Source organism: Convolutriloba macropyga, chromosome 2 (assembly GCF_964194025.1).
Source record: "Convolutriloba macropyga chromosome 2, txConMacr16.3, whole genome shotgun sequence".
Lineage (NCBI taxonomy): Eukaryota > Metazoa > Xenacoelomorpha > Acoela > Convolutidae > Convolutriloba > Convolutriloba macropyga.
Window position 1 is genome coordinate 41,676,359 of NC_134469.1, and position 21,497 is coordinate 41,697,855.

The 21,497-nt window shown below is 35.1% G+C and overlaps 1 protein-coding gene across 3 annotated transcripts in view; it reads right to left on the bottom strand.

Moving 5' to 3' along the window:
* LOC142358673 (uncharacterized) overlaps positions 1-21,497 on the bottom strand; it is a 39,515-nt gene that overhangs the window by 9,538 nt on the left and 8,480 nt on the right. For all 3 annotated transcript variants that reach the window (XM_075410170.1, XM_075410172.1, XM_075410171.1), the window contains one exon: positions 5,590-5,740. In XM_075410170.1, the coding sequence (XP_075266285.1) occupies positions 5,590-5,740 (151 nt within the window). The remainder of the gene's footprint in view (positions 1-5,589; positions 5,741-21,497) is intronic.

The window sequence follows — 21,497 nt, forward strand, 5'->3', positions numbered from 1 at the left end:
CTACTTCTGGCAAACTTAAACAAAGTGAACTAAAAAAAAACAAATTTGTCACCATTTTTGTTGAAAAAGTCTGAAATTCAAAAAAAAAATTAGCAATATAACTCGGATCAGACCAATCAGCAACCCTCCCCTATCTTTCGAGGTAAATTATCTAACAGTATTGTTAACAGAAAATTACAGATAATTTGGCCTAAAATTACGGAAAATGTGAGCATAAACAACGCAAATCAGTACTATTCACAAACTTTAAACCTCGGGAAAAACGAATATCAAAAAAAAAAGGTTACGTGACAATTTACCCAATTCCATTTTACCCAATGCCATTTTACCCGACGCCATTTTACCCAACCTGCCATTTTACCCAATGCCATTTTACCCAATGCCATTTTACCCAATACCAACTTACCCAATGCTCTTTGATCTTTTCGTTCAATTATCCGATAACAAATTAGCAGTCGCTATTAGAAGGATGATTTAAAATATTTGTGGACAATATAATCCCATGTTCGGTTGTGATATTTTCATATCAAGTCCCACGGGCCATTTAATTATATAATTGGCTAATCCCATGTTCGGTTGTGATAGTTTCATATCAAGTCCCACGGGCCATTTATATTATAGTCGGCTAAATAGTCGTTCTGGTTAATTTAGCAAGGAGGTAAATTGGGTAAGTTGGCATTGGGTAAAATGGCATTGGGTAAAATGGCAGGTTGGGTAAAATGGCATTGGGTATAATGGCATTGGGTAAAATGGAATTGGGTAAATTGTCCTGACACCCAAAAAAAACTTTTACAGTATATTCTACGGCGAACGGCCTTTTTCATGATACCACTCACAACTCTCTCTACGATGAATATATTGATCGGCCAAAAATGACGGAATAAAAAAAGTTTGAGTATATAGTTCCCTCCTCCACTATAATGGGGTCGGAAAAATAAATAAGTATGAAGCTGTTTTAGGCAGTTGACACAACAGGCAGGGTTTTCTGTTTACAGAAATAATTATTCAATGATGCAAATGGTGATTTTTAAAAGTCGTTCACCTCTTGAAATATATATTAAACTAAATTTTTATAGGTTTGTATATTTCGAGAGAGCAAGCAAACAAGAAATGCAATAGAATCGGTCGCTTCTTCAACATCCAAAACCTTTCCTTACAAAACAGCAGCGACCCCTTGAAATAGGAACATATTGCCAAAAACTATGCCACAAAAATTTTCTTTTTTATAATTAGGCATCACTTTGAATTTTGTAAAAGGTATCGTATAAGGCACGTACTTTGCAGGAAATTCATGAAGTCCGCAAATTTTCGTACTAGTTTCTTGAAAACAAATGAGCATTTCAAAAAATCCAAACGAAGTACAATATTGCCAGTGAAGTTATACCTCATTGATGCCGCTTATTGTTTATTCAAATACTGGCCAATTATAATCCTGAACTGGTGGGGCAGTCGTGCAAAAAACTCGATGAACAGTTTTCAAAACAATTTTTCTCTCATACGGTCTTTCAAAATTAATTACAACTTCAGCACTCATCGCGACTGATACTCACAAAAATAACGACTGATACAGTTTGAGTTGATATAACAAAAGGAAAAATTCTATAGATAAATAAAAGGTTTAGAAAAAGTTTAGAAGAAGAGATATACAAAAAATCTTCAATAACAAGAATAATAATTCCCGACCTATAAAAAAGCATACAACGTGTTAATAATACATCCAAGCTTAGAAATAGCATTAAAAATAGTAATAGTGGAATTGAAAATGAAACAAAAATGACCTATGAGCCAATTTATATTCTTAATATTAAAAAGTTTATTATAACAAAACATTCATTTTCGGCCTTCATCAAAACGTCGTTTTTCAAGTTCTGGAAAGATATCTGTATTATAACAAAACATTGCAAAGTCAAGGCATCGGCGATCGATTTTTGTTAAAAATTGCACTTAAAAAATGTGAAAAAATGCTGTAAATGACAACTTGTTAAACATCTGCTGAAAATTAATAGTGTACTTTTGTTCACGCAGCAGTAAATTAGCTCAAGTTATCCTATCGTAACTAGCAATTTGGAAGGCAGTGAAGAGAAGTATGTTCACTAGTATGCGTTCGCATACAATGTTTCGACCCCATTCAGGTACATTTTGAATTATTTGTCTGTCTTATTTCTGCACTTTACATCCTCAAAACATTGCTGATATTTCGTGGTTACAAAAACAACTTTTCAGTTTTAAAAACCGCATTCAAAATTGTTATAAAAATTGTTACACTTTATCCTTGAATTTGAAAACAAAAACAGAAGTTATATATAAAGTTCAGAACTTTACTACTTTAGTTCAGCCAACAGTGTTTATGACAACATGGCAAGATGAGATACTATAGCTAATTGAACTAAACGTTCGCGTCAATTTTCTACACTATCTTATATCATAATAAGACTCACGAGCAAATTCGCCAACTGCTAGGGCAGATTTCGTTCTGTAGTTAAAAATTAAGGCTAAACAACAGGGACTACTGCATTTGTATAGCAAAAATAGAAACAAATTGTAGATAAATAACGTTTCAAAAGGGTTAACAAAATGCATGCGGGTTACGATTATTAAAATAATTATCAGAAGCCGTTCCCTAAAAATTTTTCTGAATTATTAGAGCCATTGTTAGGCTTCAAACACCATTTTGTTAGACACGACTTTACTGCTTATTCAAAAATAGCCTCATTAAAAAAAACTATTTGAGGAGTCAGACACCTCCCTCAAAATTAATTTGGGGATCGATTGATTTGTAGAAACGCAGTTTCGATTTGATAAGTTAAAAAACTCAGATTCAAACACATTGGAACAATGGAAAATATTAATTCCAACTGGATTCTCAAAATTACTCTAAAAAATGTCTGCCCATTGAAGAAGGGAGGAAATTTTCGACAATGCAAATACTGTTGGAAATGAATTGGTGTCTGAGTAAAAAAAAATGTTATTAATTGAGACCATTGAATGATTAAAAAATGCCGCATTAGACAAATGCAATCAGATAAAACGAAACAAAAAATCTACTTTTACTTCACTGCAAAGCAGGCGGGAAGAGTCCTTAATGGGTCTATGTAACAAGTTGACAAAAATAATACTAAAAGGAGCACAATTCAAAAATCAAGTTATTTTTTTAGCAAAAACTTCAAATGTCATGACAACCATCTTCCTACAAGTCAAAAATGACTATGCAGACTCACATATGATTCCTTAGGAATCCAATGCGACCTGTCATTATTGAGATTAAGTCAAAACAATACAAAACAAAAAAACAAATACAGGCAAGAACATAAAATTACAAATAATTCACAAAAATACAGCGCTCAAGCCATTAAAAAGTGTTCACTTGTATACCATCTGAAAATCAATAAGGCCTGTCTTTAAAAGCGGGTGTTTAAAAAGACAACAAAAATAAAGAAAACATTGTATAATAAACACAACCTTTTTACCGAAAAATTATTTTGTCAGAGTAATAAACGATTGGTCGAAACACAAAACCATGGGAAATTATTGTTTGCTTCACAAGAAAGTGATGGCACTAAGTTAAAATTTACAAAAACAAGGATAAGAAGGGCAAAGCAAAAAAATGCATCCATATGTCTGGGAACCAAATCTTTGCCATTGGCCATCAAAAAACCATTAGCTATCACCTGTAGGTAAAAATAAGTTCACCTAAACCTCCATAGCCGGCGATTGAGACTTATCCTTATTCAAAATAAGTCACAAGAATACAAAAGAACATCAAATGGAGGCAAAAATTTAAAAAAATCAAACAAAATATGCGAAAAACTGTCGAAGCCTATAAAACCGTAAGCCATTTGCCAAAAACAATATAGATGCTTAAACTTTCTGGATATAATCGCGATAACAGACCAGAAAGAAATATCAACATAGGTACAATTCCAAAACCAAAAAAATCATAAAAACTGCTGGAATTAAAGTAAAAAATGATGAGTTAAAATACCAAATTGCTAAGCAGGTTTCACATCAAAGACGATAAGACATTTCACTAATGAAACTCAGCCACATTTTGCCAGAAACAAACTTTGGAAGAATTGATTATCTTAAGTTATAAAATTTTAAAAAATCATTCATACTTTTTACAAACCAATATACTGAAAGTCATAAGAGCCATTAGTTCCGAATGAAAATATTACATAGCTGAACTAATCGCTCTTTAGTGAATTAACTGTTATATTGATCTATGAGACTAAGCTATGAGATTACAAAAAGAACAACAAATGCAGGCGAAAATTAGGAATCCATTTAAAGTTTACGCAAACATAGTGTCGGGGCCACCAATTGAACTTCAATGGCATCTCTTTTTAATTGAACCTCCAACCTCCTCATGAAAATTGATATGTCTCTAATTGGCATAAAAAACAAAAATGTGCAAAAAGACCTTGATAAAAAGACAGCTCCCCGAATAATCCGATTTCTAATGATTTTAATCATCCTTGATGAGATCAAAAACTGGCCTTTCTATTAATGGTTGTCTATTAGAAACACCCAATTACTCCAAAGATCAGCGTAATACATAGATTTGCAAACGAAAATCTGAATATATCAAAAAAAATAATGAATTCTTGATAAATATCGACCTAACACTCCCTGACAGGACGCGCAAGTAAAAACAGCTCCAATCTTAGCTCAGGTGTTTTTCCGTCAAATTTGGAAAGTGGGCTAAAGCAGCATATTTGGTCCCAATTTTTTCGAAAAAAAAAAAGAGTTTTCAAAATTTTGCACATTTTTTTAACCACAAGAAACGGACCATACAGTTCAACAACTCTATTCTATCTTTTAATGTAGCACCAATAACTTTTCCGTTAACAGTTGTAAGATATTTTCAAAATTGGCAAAAAATTTTACCAAAAAATGACTGGAAATGAACAAAAACAACGGAAATCAGCGGAATGTTCACGAAACTTTAAACCTCGATAACTCCTCGGAAAAACGGTATTCAAAAAGAAATCTTTCTAATTTGATCTGCGGCGCTTGACTGTCTTTTTAATGCCACCACTCACAAGCCTTTACGGTGAATATATCAATCGGACAAAAATGGCTGAACAAAAAAACGCTGAACTTCCTGTGATGGCATTTTTAACTTTAGTTCCAGGTAGTATAATCTTTTAGTTTTAAAGAGTGTAAATAAATCAACAAGTGAACTGAAAAGTTATGTTTATCATTATCAGTGAATTTTATATACATAAATGAGCTTTTTATTGTTTCATGAGAAATCGTGAAAACTTGAAGTCACCACATGAAATCTAACCATAGTTCTGCGTTTCACACCCAGCAGCAAATTGAAAATCTTTGCGAAGAAAAAATCTTCGAGACTTCTTTTAAGAGCTGCGTTATGACATGGATATGATAAAAGTGTAAAGTCATATCCATCATTAAATTGCACAACGAATTCTTCTACAAAATCATATAAAAGCAGAGCCTAATAAGAAGTAGCATTATCCCTAAAAACTCTTGCACGCCATTATAAAGGTGTAAAAATATCAATTATGGAGGGTCCAAACATTGAGGGGGGGGGGTTAGAAAAAATAGGTTTGGAAGGTAATTTACTTCGCAGCAGAATCTGACTTTGGCCGAATCTCTAAATCGTCGCCACCTCTCCGGCACGGGATCTTTCTCACTGCACTTGCAGAGGAACCATGTGTCTCCCAGGAATCTTTGGAAGTACTTGAGGAACTCCAACTTCCACACCCTCTCAGAGCTGAAATCACCCATGGTCTCTCCCACTCACTCACTCACAAACACGTGGGCACACCACACCTACTTCCGGTTATCCCAATAAAGCAACCGGTGACCAGTAAATGGGGACACCAATAGACACTCCCACTTGAATAACCACTGGGTCCACTATCCAACTATTAGCAATATCTAATCTAACTATGAACAATTCATTGCCGTAACCTGGTAAACTATAACCAGCTTCTAGCTTGGCAAGTTTTATCACTGAGAGTGGCCAACGTTCAATCCAAACTTAGAGTTAGAAATTGTGGCCAGTGGACCGATTGCGGCAGTTGATAAGAAACTGTATAGAGTACTATGCAAAATGAAGTGATGTCGTGATGTAATTGCACGCGTGTAGGTCCTCAATGTTTGCTGATCAATGCGGTGCTATTTTGTAATGGCAACAAGGTGAGATTTATTCGCTGGTTTTGGAGCCAAGTTCTCTCAATTTGACTAAGATTGGAAAGCCTATGTAATCCAGTGACAAACACCAAGTGAAACTTAATTTCCAATCACTGCTCTGGTTTGGTTACATAACTCTTAGTTAAGATGTATTGACAAGTTATCTCAACTGCTGGCTATATTGGTACACACAGGAAGTGAAGTTTAGAGATATGTGTGCGAGATATTTACTTCGTTATCATAAAATAGGCACTGTGAGTGCTTTGGCATGATCGAATTTCACAACAAAAAAGGTTAATTTCACTACTTTGGATAAGAATAGCCAACGTAAGTAAATAATAGTTTGGAAGAGAACTTTACTACTTGTCGCATTTAGAACAGAATAAGAGCAGAGAGAGAGAGAGAGAGAGAGAAGAGAGTGAGAGAGAAAGAGAACAACCTTCTCGACTCCTAGTTGAGTTTGCATTGAGAGGGGTTCAAACATAAATGGCTTCGGGGGCTGGCTGCTTATCAACAATGTATGTGCTCGTGTTGTATAGTTTACCCATGTCATACAAAAGGCGTTTAATCTTTCACTCCTGTTTGTTTAATCAACTGTTAAACGAACGTTTGAGCGGAAAGAAAGGAGAGAACTAAAGAGAGTCTTGAACCCAAAAGCGAACTTGTTTCAAACTTTTCATTCACTCTTAACTACTCATAACTACTTTCATAATATTTGACCAAATCTAATCACTGAAGCCTGCTATCACTAACATTAAATGTGAAATTTAGATTCCAAGATATGCAAAATACTGCATTTAGAGCCAAATGAACTCGAGCACTGCCGAAGACGTACCAACTAGTATATGTGATTAATAACTCAACCAGCTCAATGCAAAAAAATACTTAATTCAAAATTTAAAAAACGAAGCAGGAAAAGTCCTGAAATACAATTCAAAAACTTGCAAATCACACAGGTGATCATCAGGTCGATATCTGATTAACGCCGCCAAAGTAAAGTCTTAAAAACGAAAAAAGGATGGACGAAAAAAACCGGAAAGAACTGTATTCACCATTCTTAAATAAAAATGATTTATTTAATGCAACAACTATCAACAGCTGTTTACCAAAATTTACACATACAAAACCTTTAAATCTTCTCTGAAAGGTGAAGGTAAATTAAGCCGATATAAAAGCAAGCCGAAAGTTATGTAATAGTTATGCAATCTATCAAAAATAATACATTGTTAACCATTACAAGCCACACTGCGCATAGTATTAGAGTGCATGATGTATTCCAATGCACCAAAGAAACAAAAATATGTCAATTTTTAGTACGGGCCTCAGCGGACCGCTGTCCACCACCATGCCTCTCATCCGCTGTGGGATGTAATCTGGAAACCGCTGGACGGTTATCGCGGAGAGGCCGCTACGCGCACCCACCGGCCCGCCAGGACCAAATTAAAATTCGGCTATCCCAAAATTTTTCGGCTTACCTGACCTCATTTTCAAAATTCCGCTTGCTTGCCTCTCGGCTTGCCTGACTGCCACCTCTCTAAAAACCAAAGAAAAACAAAGAAAATTTTCAAATAAAAACAGGATGAAAAATAATACAAAAAACATAGCTGGATATACCCGGAACAGAGAGCTGGAAAGTTCTTCCGCGGTATTTTTTATGCATTTTAAGACATTTTAGTCCTGAGAAAAGAGCACGGGCAACTTCTGAGGTACCAGAAGCTCAGTTACCCATCAGATGGATACGTTAAAAATTTTTTGAAAAACTTATAACCCGCAGATTTCCATCGAAAGTTTAAAAAAAGCAAATTGTTGTAGTTTTAGTTTAAGAAACAATAATAACATATCACCAGAATTACACGAAAACAATCTACAACCAACCAAATTCACGTTAAATTTTTTTATCTGTTAAAATTAGTTAAAATAGTAGTCTTTTAAGAATTACATTTTCTTTTCTAAATATCATGGTGAGCGTCAAAAATTTGAAAGTTTTTCTATATCCAAGTTTTTAACTGCTTTGGTATGCTGTGGAAGTCCTGAGAATGAAGTCCTAAAATTTATTTAATTTATAGGCAAGATAACACGTACTGGGGAAAGAGCTTCCGATAATTGTTAGGTTTCTGCATATATCTTCTATGCCAATCAAGTGATCCCCATTTTTTTGCCCTAAGGGTATTTTTCAAATAAACTCTCAATGAGAAAAAATACTTTTCCCACCTCTAGTCTATGGCGCTATCAATTATCATTATGGTAGAAATGAATCTCTAATCTATGGAGAGAGAGAGAGAGAGAGAGAGAAGAGAGAGAGAAGAGAAAAACTTTTCCTTCGACGGTAAATTTTAAAATATTTGTACGAAGACAACCCGTGAGCAATTTGACAGGAAAATGCATTACGGTGGGGAAAAGATGGGGAAATTTGATAGCTGTAAGTTTTGGTTCTCCTATCTCTGGAAACGAGAAAATTTGAGAAAAACTTTCATGAAGAAAAAAAGGCATCATGTCTCTATTAAGAGCTCTGCGCCACTTCATTTCGCGGCCCTTATTAAAAATTTTTGTGTTGATTATTTTTGGATCTAGGGTCTACAGGAAACCTTTAAGTCCAAAGCCAAAGCTACTGAATATCACCCGACATCTACCAAATAAAGATTTCTACTATTTCTACGATTATTAGGAATTAAGCAGACCAAGAAGGCAAAACTTTAAAAAAGTACAAAAATTACAAAACTAAGAGAGACTTGAAACTCAGAGAGACTAAACTCTAAAAAGAGTCTTGAACCCAAAAACGAACTTGTTTCAAACTTTTCATTCACTCTTAACTACTCATAACTACTTTCATAATATTTGACCAAATCTAATCACTGAAGCCTGCTATCACTAACATTAAATGTAAAATTTAGATTCCAAGATATGCAAAATACTGCATTTAGAGCCAAATGAACTCGAGCACTGCCGAAGACGTACCAACTAGTATATGTGATTAATAACTCAACCAGCTCAATGCAAAAAAATACTTAATTCAAAATTTAAAAAACGAAGCAGGAAAAGTCCTGAAATACAATTCAAAAACTTGCAAATCACACAGGTGATCATCAGGTCGATATCTGATTAACGCCGCCAAAGTAAAGTCTTAAAAACGAAAAAAGGATGGACGAAAAAAACCGGAAAGAACTGTATTCACCATTCTTAAATAAAAATGATTTATTTAATGCAACAACTATCAACAGCTGTTTACCAAAATTTACACATACAAAACCTTTAAATCTTCTCTGAAAGGTGAAGGTAAATTAAGCCGATATAAAAGCAAGCCGAAAGTTATGTAATAGTTATGCAATCTATCAAAAATAATACATTGTTAACCATTACAAGCCACACTGCGCATAGTATTAGAGTGCATGATGTATTCCAATGCACCAAAGAAACAAAAATATGTCAATTTTTAGTACGGGCCTCAGCGGACCGCTGTCCACCACCATGCCTCTCATCCGCTGTGGGATGTAATCTGGAAACCGCGGGCCGGTTATCGCGGAGAGGCCGCTAGCCGCACCCACCGGCCCGCCAGGACCAACTTAAAATTCGGCTATCCCAAAATTTTTCGGCTTACCTGACCTCATTTTCAAAATTCCGCTTGCTTGCCTATCGGCTTGCCTGACCGCCACCTCTCTGATATCCAAAGAAAAACAAAGAAAACTTTCAAATAAAAACACGATGAAAAATAATACAAAAAACATAGCTGGATATACCCTGAACAGAGAGCTGGAAAGATCTTCCGCGGTATTTTTTATGCATTTTAAGACATTTTAGTCCTGAGAAAAGAGCACGGGCAACTTCTGAGGTACCAGAAGCTCAGTTACCCATCAGATGGATACGTTAACAATTTTTTGAAAAACTTATAACCCGCAGATTTCCATCGAAAGTTTAGAAAAAGCAAATTGTTGTAGTTTTAGTTTAAGAAACAATAATAACAAATCACCAGAAATACACGAAAACAATCTACAACCAACCAAATTCACGTTAAACTTTTTATCTGTTAAAATTAGTTAAAATAGTAGTCTTTTAAGAATTACATTTTCTTTTCTAAATATCATGGTGAGCGTCAAAAATTTGAAAGTTTTTCTATATCCAAGTTTTTAACTGCTTTGGTATGCTGTGGAAGTCCTGAGAATGAAGTCCTAAAATTTATTTAATTTATAGGCAAGATAACACGTACTGGGGAAAGAGCTTCCGATAATTGTTAGGTTTCTGCATATATCTTCTATGCCAATCAAGTGATCCCCATTTTTTTGCCCTAAGGGTATTTTTCAAATAAACTCTCAATGAGAAAAAATACTTTTCCCACCTCTAGTCTATGGCGCTATCAATTATCATTATGGTAGAAATGAATCTCTAATCTATGGAGAGAGAGAGAGAGAGAGAGAGAGAGAGAGAGAGAGAGAGAGAGAGAGAGAGAGAGAGAGAGAGAGAGAGAGAGAGAGGAGAAAAACTTTTCCTTCGACAGTAAATTTTAAAATATTTGTACGAAGACAACCCGTGAGCAATTAGACAGGAAAATGCATTACAGTGGGGAAAAGATGGGGAACTTTGATAGCTGTTAGTTTTGGTTCTCCTATCTCTGGAAACGAGAAAATTTGAGAAAAACTTTCATGAAGAAAAAAAGGCATCATGTCTCTATTAAGAGCTCTGCGCCACTTCATTTCGCGGCCCTTATTAAAAATTTTTGTGTTGATTATTTTTGGATCTAGGGTCTACAGGAAACCTTTAAGTCCAAAGCCAAAGCTACTGAATATCACCCGACATCTACCAAATAAAGATTTCTACTATTTCTACGATTATTAGGAGTTAAGCAGACCAAGAAGGCAAAACTTTAAAAAAGCACAAAAATTACAAAACTCAGATCAAACAATCTGTTAAAGGCTTCAAAATATGAAAAAATTATTCAAAAAGCTAGAAAAGTTCAAATTTTCCAGCTAAAGAAACCCAAAAAACTTAAACAGAGAGAAACATGAACTCAAAATGGAACACGAAAAAACGTTGAGAGCGCACCCATTTGTTAAAATTTTCAGAGCTTCAAGGTAAAGACAGAAAACAATAATCCTATAGCGTAAAAACCTTGTTTAGTAGCAAAAAAAAACAAAACCACTAGCAAGATTACTTAAACATGCTGCAAAAATTCAGTATCGATTGCCTAACAAAAAAACACTATTTTAAGGAAAGCACTCAATAAAAATTAAACTCTCAAAGAAGAAAAACTTTAAAATCTTACAAAAATTTACATATGAAAATTGGCAATCACAATACATAGGCTTCATAAAGTTCACGCAAAAAGTGCTTAAATAAAGATAACGTATAAAAACTGTGATTAAACTGAGTTCATGATCGTTCTGTCAAAAAATGATTGGACAAAAACTAGAGAAAATCTAACACATTGTAAACGAAAACTTCAGAATGCTACTCTTATTGCATTTCATTTGGAAAATAACAAAAATTTATAAAGCACTGCACTTGGTAGATGCTCATAAAGTTTATGAACCATCTCCAGGCTTCACCAGCTTATCTCGTTTCATTCGGTAACTCTTTGAACAAGTTGAATAATCTTAAAGAAAATTACAAAGCAGCAACTAAATCCATTTCTTGGATAGTAAGAAAGAAATATTAAAAAGACGAATCTTGAATTATATTTCCGGGAACTATCATTGAAGGAGCCTTTTTAAAATGAAAAATGGGCATTGAAATGCATTTGCAAATATTCTAAAAAGAAGAATCGATATAAAAGTTTTAAAAAATCAAAACATTTGAAAAAAAAATCAAATTTATTTATTCGAGGCTATAAATGAGAAGAGACTGAAAAAAAAACAAAACTATGAAAAAATAAGAAAAAGCCACATGCTCTCGTAGAATTCCACGCTCTTCCAAAGTCTGCTCTTCAAAGAGCGACTCTATTTCTCTCAACCACTGAAATCAATTATCAAACCAATTTCTTCACCATCCAAATTCCTGTTTCTATGATTGCTCAAAAGATTAGACAACAACATTGTTGTGGCTGCTCAAAAATCTCAGCGGATACAAATTATCACAGCCTGGTTATCGAGCTTGAGGCCGGCCTGGTTCTTCACTGAACCCGATTGCCTAATAATCTTGTAGAAACAATTAGGCGCGCAGACGTATTAATAGACTGTAAGTTTAATTTAAATTGAAGTTAAGAATATCCTTAGTGAAAAAATATGTTCAATCTCGTGCTGAAATCAGTAAGGCGTTAGCCAAATGCTAGTATTTTGCTAACTTCTTGTCGTAAAAGCTCAACCAACGTAAAACTCGCAAGATCTTAGATCTAGCAAGGCTTAGCTTATAAGACTAAAGTTAACAAAGAATTAAATTATAGTCAAATCTGAGAGCACACTGCTCTTTGTAACAGTTTCTAAGGATTCTCAATACAATATGATTCAAACAATCGGGTTAAAGTAAACAATAGGGTAAATATTGTTTATAACATCATTGTTACTTGTTCATGATTGGTTAATCAAGTCAAGTGACTTAAGTCAATGTTTACATAGCAAATGTCAAAATTCTGCAATATCATATCTGGTTTTTTCGACATAAGCGCGAATCGAAAAATGTCAAGTACTAATAGCCACAATTGTGGGTATGATGCCATAACGTTCGTTGGGTCCAAGGATGGCTTAGAGGTTACCCTAACCGTGTGCTATAAACTCGGCTTGCTCAGGTTTTCCTTTTAAAAAACGGGGTTAGTACAAATTTAAGGTCCCAAAATTTTTCAATTTTGACCAACTTTTAGTTTTGACAAATTCTAATTTTTTCAGTTTCAAAAGTTCTTTCTTGCTATCTGATGGCTCTTCTTGTCAATTTGAAGTAGCGCCATCAAACTTTCGCAAAAATAATATAAAACAGATTTCTGCTGAAAAAAACTAGCCATCAGTACGGTTCTCATCAGTTCTTGAAAATTACGATTCAGAGAGGACAAAAGAAATAAATTGTAGAATCGCTATTATATGCAAAACCAAAGTCAAAATTTTTAGTGCTATCTGATGCAATCCAACTGTACTTTTGCCTTACTCTATTTCCACATAATGAAACAAACAATCAAGCTATGCCAGCTGGCTAGCAGTATAAAAAAACAGTGAAATTATGAAAGAACACTTCTTCCATCTCTGCGAAAAAAATCACTGGCTGAGAACTCTAGCTCAGCAGTAGAGCAATAGCCGCAAATAACAACAAGCTAATCTGAGCGCGGCGGTTAAATACATAATGATTTTGCTTGAGCAGTCAGAGTTAATATTTTGCTTGTCCGCTTACTGCACTCACACATGCATTTATGCGCTATATTAGATAGTGGTAACTGTAATTAACTAATTAATTCCAATTCAACATCTCATTACGCAGGCTAATTTTCAATCCGAGCAGCAAAAAACTCACACCATAAAACTGTGATTCTTTCTTTCGTTAACTGTTACCACTATTTTCTTTTCTTCTTTCTCTCCAGAGGGATGAGTTTTTTAATGCATTCGGTCTTATCAATAGTTATTTTTCTGATTTCGGACTCCGATCTTCCATTTATAACGCAGATATTTGTTTATTATTGAAAAGGCCAAAACGATCGTTGATTTTACCTGGTTGTCTAAAATGGCCTGTTGGCGAGCCAGATTTTTGCACCGAATGCTACCTGAAAATTATTGAAATTTCGCCTTGGCAGCTGTATCAACAAAACAAAAAACCGGATGAAACACGCCGATACAAGAAGAGAAGATCTGTATCAACCAGAGAAGAAATCATAATCACACATAGAAAAAAAACTTTAAAATATCTCAAAACCGCAGTGAAATGTAGTAGTGCCACTAAATACAATAACAAATTCAATTTTTTTAGTGCTATCTGATGCAATCCTACCGTACTTTTGCTTTAGTAAATGTCAAAAGAGTGAATCAACTAATCAATCAATGCCAGCTGGCAAACCGTATAAATCAGCACTACAAGAAGCAGTGAAATTGTAAAATAAGCACTTTTTTCATCTCTGCGAGGGTATAATCTACTGGCTGGCAAATTAAGTCCAGCAGCAGAGCAATAGCCACAAATAACAAACTCATCTGAGCTCAGAGGCTAAAAACATAGCTACATTGCTTGAGCAGCCAGAGCTAATATTTTGCTTGTTCGCTTACTGCACTCCCTCATACAGTTATGCGTTATATTAGATAGTGATGACTGTCATCAACTATTTAATTCCAATTCAACATCTCATTACGCAGGCTAATTTTCAATCCGAGCAGAAAAAAACTCACACCATAAAACTGCGATTCTTTCTTTCGTTGAACTGTTACCACTATTTTCTTTTCTTCTTTCTCTCCAGAGGGATGAGTTTTTCAATGCATTCGGTCTTATCAATAGTTATTTTTCTGATTTCGGACTCCGATCTTCCATTTATAACGCAGATATTTGTTCATTATTGAAAAGGCCAACGCGATCGTTGATTTTACCTGTTCGTCTAAAACGGCCTATTGGTGAGCCAGATTTTTGCCAACGATTGATGAAGGAAGATTATTGCATTTTCGCCTTGGCAGCTGTATCAACAAAACAAAAAAACCGGATGAAACATGCCAATACAAGAAGAGAAGATCTGTATCAACCAAAGAAGAAATCATAATCACACATAGAAAAAAAACTTTAAAATATCTCAAAACCGCAGTGAAATGTAGTAGTGCCACTATATACAATAACAAATTCAAATTTTTTAGTGCTATCTGATGCAATCCTACCGTACTTTTGCTTTAGTAAATGTCAAAATAGTGAATCAACTAATCAATCAATGCCAGCTGGCAAACCGTATAAATCAGCACAAGAAGCAGTGAATTTGTAAAAGAAGCACTTTTTTCATCTCTGCGAGGGTATAATCTACTGGCTGGCAATTTAAGTCCAGCAGCAGAGCAATAGCCACAAATAACAAACTCATCTGAGCTCTGAGGCTAAATACATAGCTATAATGCTTGAGCAGACAGAGGTAATATTTTGCTTGTTTGCTTACTGCAGTCACACATAAAATTATGCGCTATATTAGATAATGATAGCTGTAACATATTAAACTGCAAGTCAACGTCTCATTTTTACTCTAAAATCTGGTGCGCCCATCAGCAAAAAAATACACCTTAAAACTCAGACTTTCAGCCTTTCGTTAGCTGTTACCACTATTTTCTTTTCCTCTTTTTCTCCGGAGGGATGAATGTTTTGTTGCTTCCGTTCTTATCAATAGTTATCTTTCAGACTTCGGACTACGATCTTCCATTTATAACTCAGATATTTGTTTATTATTAGAAATGCCAAAACGATTGTTGCTTTTATTTGTTTGTCTAAAATGGCCTTTTGGTAAGGCATATATTTGCCGCGAATTGGTACCTAAAAATTGTTTAATTATTGCCTTGGCAGCTGTGTCACAAAACACAAAACACGGATGTAACACAGCGATACAAGAAGAGAAAGACATCTGTATCAACCATAGAAGAAATTCTAATCACAGAAAAAAACTGAACTTTCTCAAAACTGGGGTGATATGTACTAGTGCTATATATACCAAAGCCAAAATTTTTAGTGCTATCTGATGCAATCCTACCGTACTTTTTCCTTAGTATATGTCTCGACATAGTGAATCAACTAATCAAGCTATTCCAGGTAGCAAGCCCTATAAATTAGCACTATAACAAGCAGTGCATTTGTAAAAGAAGCACTTTTTCCATCTCTGCGAGGATAGAATCCACTGGCTGGCAATTCAAGCCCAGCATCAGAGCGAAAGCCGCAAATAACAAAAATCTCAGCTGAACTCGCAGGCTAAATACATAGCAATACTTCTTGAGCAGCCAGAGCTAAAATTTTGCTTGTCGGCTTACTGCAGTAATATATACAATTATGCAGTATATTAGATAGTGATGGCTGTAACTAACTACTTCTTTCCAGTTCAACATCACATTGTGCACGCTAAATTTTACTCCAAAAACACAGCGAATTTCGCACATTCATTCGAACTAATAATGAAATTTGCAACATTATTGTTCTGGTAAATCAATTATTTTGTTGGTTGCTCCACTGCGTGAATAAAACGGCAAATCAAAAATCATTTCAAAAGGAGCCCTTAAACATTTCTTAAAAAACAAAAACGTAATTTCATAATATGAAATCATAATATTGCATATCCTTGAGGAATACACTTTATTGTCACGTTACAAGAAAGAAACGTGCAAAATATCAGTGAAGACATTTATAAACCCGCAAAAATTACAATTTGCTAAAAAAACAATTTTTGAATATTGCAGACAAGCTGCTGTGCAAAAATCTGATGAGGCGCGTACACAATCTGATGAGGCACGGACGTGATCATGATACTAGGCAGAGTAAAAATGCAGAATTGAAAATCCACGATTCAGTGCCATTTGTCTGTGGGTCCAGTCTGGGCTTTCTATAAACAATGAAAAGGCAAACAATTTTAGAAGTAGTAAATTATCTGCCTCTCAATTAGGATCAACGGCGTCGAAACAGAGGATTTCGAAAATGACTCACTAATACTTCTTGTCAATCTCTGCAGAGAAAAGCAACTAATATTTTCTGCATAAAATCAATTGTTTTCTTATGTTGCTAGATTTTGCTCGAACTCTGTATAAAATTTTAGAAATTGGCTTTGTTAGCTGAATTGCAATTTCTTAAAAAACCGATAGCCAAGTATTATCCATATATGGCATATACGGATCTGGTCAACGTAAAATCCGGCCATGCACTCAACAAACTAACACAGCTTACAGAGCATAATCTGAATCTGGACCAAAAGAGATCTTATGGGTCGCTTATACAGCTAATGAGTCGTATGTTCATTAGAAATGTCTCTTACTCAAATAAAATTTTTGTTAGCAATAAAAACATAATAGCGGATTTGCTTGGCGGTTTTGAACAACTTTGCACACGCATTAGTTCGAGAGCAAGGCGCCTCTATGTATTCTACAGCCGATAACACCGATAAATACAATTAATACTAATTAAATATATTTAATTTCTGACGCTAAAGGCGTCGTTTGTAGCTCAGATCTTTAGCTTTTGGCACCATACATTATCAAGTTTGACTCGTTTGATCTTCGAAAAATAGTTCGTCTGTTTTTGATAGTATGATCGGCAAAGCCGACTCTGTAAAGTTTATGGTATCAAACAATTGGCCGATATACAGCTGTTTCAATAAACCCCCACAAAAAAAATCACTTAATTTGAGATATGAAAAAACTCAAGGACGAATATTTCCACGGACCCCATTAGTTTTTTAAAAGCACACGTAGCGTATAAGTAATGGGGGTCTATTTTGGTGACTTTATTTCCTATTAAAAGGCTTCATATGTATATAGAGAATCCCTGGAGTAGTTTAGCCATTTTAGGGAACAGTTTTTCACTTTTAAGGCCGCAAACTATTGAAACATTTTTTGGGAGAGAAAAATTGGGCGCGTAAGACGTACTAAAACTCGCTCCGCTTATATAACTCTGATTTTTGTTGAAGAAAAAAGTAATGCAGCAATAAAAAAGCAGGGAAAGCTTAAGTACTGAAACAACAAATTAAACATCTCTGAAATGGTTAGGTACAACTTCCCATCAGATCAACAAATGAGCAAAAGCTGAGGTAATTTGGGCCTTTCACATTATAGCCCCCCCCCCCCACAAAATATTTTGGCACATGCAACTTCAAAATTTTGACTTAATATCTCAAACCGCAACGCCAGAAGTTATCAATGACGTCAAGCAGAGTCACGTAAACTTAACTTGCACCAACGACGAGTAAAAAAAATGATGCCCCAAAATTTTTTCTAAAAATCCATTCAGCTGAATTCCTAAGCAAAAGCAATCAACCAAAAATACCGGATGACAACGAATAAAGCGTACAGATTACAGCTTCAAATTCACTATCTTTTCACTTCCTTTTTCATATTAAATCAACTGGTCAAAAATCCAAAAACATATTTTCAGACAATGATTACTGTTTGAATTTGCCGATGTATAAATGAATGCTCCACTCACCACGACGAATTTCAATCCAAAATTTCGAAATTTCCCATTTGAAAATAAATTTGTTTCAAAAATTAAGTTTAGTATATTAAAAAAATAAAGCACAGCCTTCGTTCACCACAACCAACAGGTCCTCACGCATTTCAATGAAAATAAAATCATCTCTTCAAAAAGCTGGAACCGAATATCTCAAACTGATAAAATTTCTCAAAGAAAGGAAACATACGGACGAGTCCAGACGAGTCAGCAAAATGAGTCTAAAAAAGAAGCAATCTAAAAAAACCTAGTTATAATAACAAGAGAATAGAACAATGAACGTTATTTCTTTTGAGCGCAAGTAATCAAATATGCATTTTGGCGCTTTTGAGGAAAAACGACCAAGCAGTAGCCTTATGATTCTTAGAGGGATAGGGGATTCGAATTTTAATGGATTTCGATTGATGAATTATTAAACTTCCAATCCCAAACGGAAGTTGGCGTTTAACAACCCGAGTAACGACAACAAGAAACTTAAAATTTTGAGAAGCTCTATGAGTCTAAAATGGTTATTATATGATTACCAAAGACATTTAGGGACCTTACAAACTACTTCAGCCGGTTTTGATGGACTCCGATAATTAACCTTTGGGCACTCATGACTCCAGAAAAATTTAAAACGCAAATGACTGGCAACCAATAATGCCAGGGAGCTAAGTTTTTGGTATGCAACTATTTCCCTACTAACAGTTTGTACCCGAGGTGGCGATTTTGAACACCAGGTTACACGATATGATATTTTTTGAGATTCCGAACCCGGCTCGTTTACTACTAGAAGTTCGGTAACGAACTTCTGTAGATAAGTGCAGCTATGGACTGATAATCCCTGACAAAGTGTTTTTTTTCAGACTGACTCCTAGCACCCCCTCCCCCTCCCCATACCGAGCTCTCCATTTAATGAAATAATGGGAATGGCTGCATGATGAGCAATTTAGGAACTTCGGGCCATGTTTACACGGTATATGGTTGTATAAAAGTTTAAAGCCATCTTTAACCTTGGTGGCTTTTTGAAAATCAATTCAAATTCAGAGAATGGAAATGTCGCGATACTCTTTAATAAGATTGAGCTTTATTCAATAGCAAAGACATCTTCGTACGACACATGACAGTTGCAACAATGGCGAAATTTATAAAACGATCACAGGATGTTTAATTTAGGATCTATTCTGTTTCTGCCCCCCGTGTTTTTACGCCCCCCAGTTACAAATTATATGTTGTTATATAGCACGTTACTATGTAAGAAAACAGCACGTGCGTCGGGGGGGGGGGGGGCGAAAAAATATATGCCCACTAAGCTGGGGGCGGGGGCAAAACAGAATATACCCTTAATTTAAATTTAAAAATTTGGTTGCTTTTTAACAAACGGATTTTAGGAAATCAAACTAATGGTTGGAAAGTGGGTTAGAAGCAAACGGAAAAAAGTAGAGCTTAGCTTCAGTCTAGTTTGATTAGCAAAGCTGATAAAAGAGATTGTCGAACTAGATATCCATAATTTCGTTATTAATTCTGCAAGACCAGTCCTACGAGTCACTAAGCAAAAGTGAACCACGGAATTTGTTACATAACTATTTAATGTACTGTTATAGAATAATTTCAAACTATTCTTTCCATTATAATTAGAAGAGAATTGAACAATGAACGTTATTTCTTTTGTGCGCAAGTAATCAAAAATGCATTTTGGCGCTTTTGAGGAAAAACGACCAAGCAGTAGCCTTATGATTCTCAGAGGGATAGGGGATTCGAATTTTAATGGATTTCGATTGATGAATTATTAAACTTCCAATCCCAAACGGAAGTTGGCGTTTAACAACCCGAGTAACGACAACAAGAAACTTAAAATTTTGAGAAGCTCTATGAGTCTAAAATGGTTATTATATGATTACCAAAGACATTTAGGGACCTTACAAACTACTTCAGCCGGTTTTGATGGACTCCGATAATTAACCTTTGGGCACTCATGACTCCAGAAAAATTTAAAACGCAAATGACTGGCAACCAATAATGCCAGGGAGCTAAGTTTTTGGTATGCAACTATTTCCCTACTAACAGTTTGTACCCGAGGTGGCGATTTTGAACACTAGGTTACACGATATGATATTTTTTGAGATTCCGAACCCGGCTCGTTTACTACTAGAAGTTCGGTAACGAACTTCTGTAGATAAGTGCAGCTATGGACTGATAATCCCTGACAAAGTGTTTTTTTCAGACTGACTCCTAGCACCCCCTCCCCCTCCCCATACCGAGCTCTCCATTTAATGAAATAATGGGAATGGCTGCATGATGAGCAATTTAGGAACTTCGGGCCATGTTTACACGGTATATGGTTGTATAAACGTTTAAAGCCATCTTTAACCTTGGTGGCTTTTTGAAAATCAATTCAAATTCAGAGAATGGAAATGTCGCGATACTCTTTAATAAGATTGAGCTTTATTCAATAGCAAAGACATCTTCGCACGACACATGACAGTTGCAACAATGGCGAAATTTATAAAACGATCACAGGATGTTTAATTTAGGATCTATTCTGTTTCTTCCCCCCGTGTTTTTACGCCCCACAGTTACAAATTATATGTTGTTATATAGCACGTTACTATGTAAGAAAACAGCACGTGCGTCGGGGGGGGGGCGAAAAAATATATGCCCACTAAGCTGGGGGTGGGGGCAAAACAGAATATACCCTTAATTTAAATTTAAAAATTTGGTTGCTTTTTAACAAACGGATTTTAGGAAATCAAACTAATGGTTGGAAAGTGGGTTAGAAGCAAACGGAAAAAAGTAGAGCTTAGCTTCAGTCTAGTTTGATTAGCAAAGCTGATAAAAGAGATTGTCGAACTAGATATCCATAATTTCGTTATTAATTCTGCAAGACCAGTCCTACGAGTCACTAAGCAAAAGTGAACCACGGAATTTGTTACATAACTATTTAATGTACTGTTATAGAATAATTTCAAACTATTCTTTCCATTATAATTAGAAGAGAATTGAACAATGAACGTTATTTCTTTTGAGCGCAAGTAATCAAATATGCATTTTGGCGCTTTTGAGGAAAAGCGACCAAGCAGTAGCCTTATGATTCTTAGAGTGATAGGGGATCCGAATTTTAATGGATTTTGATTGATGAATTATTAAACTTCCAATCCCAAACGGAAGTTGTCGTTTAACAACCCAAGTAACGACAACCAGAAACTTAAACTTTTGAGAAGCTCTACGAGTCTGAAATGATTATTATATGATAACCAAAGACATTTAGGAACCTTGCAAACCACTTCAGTCGG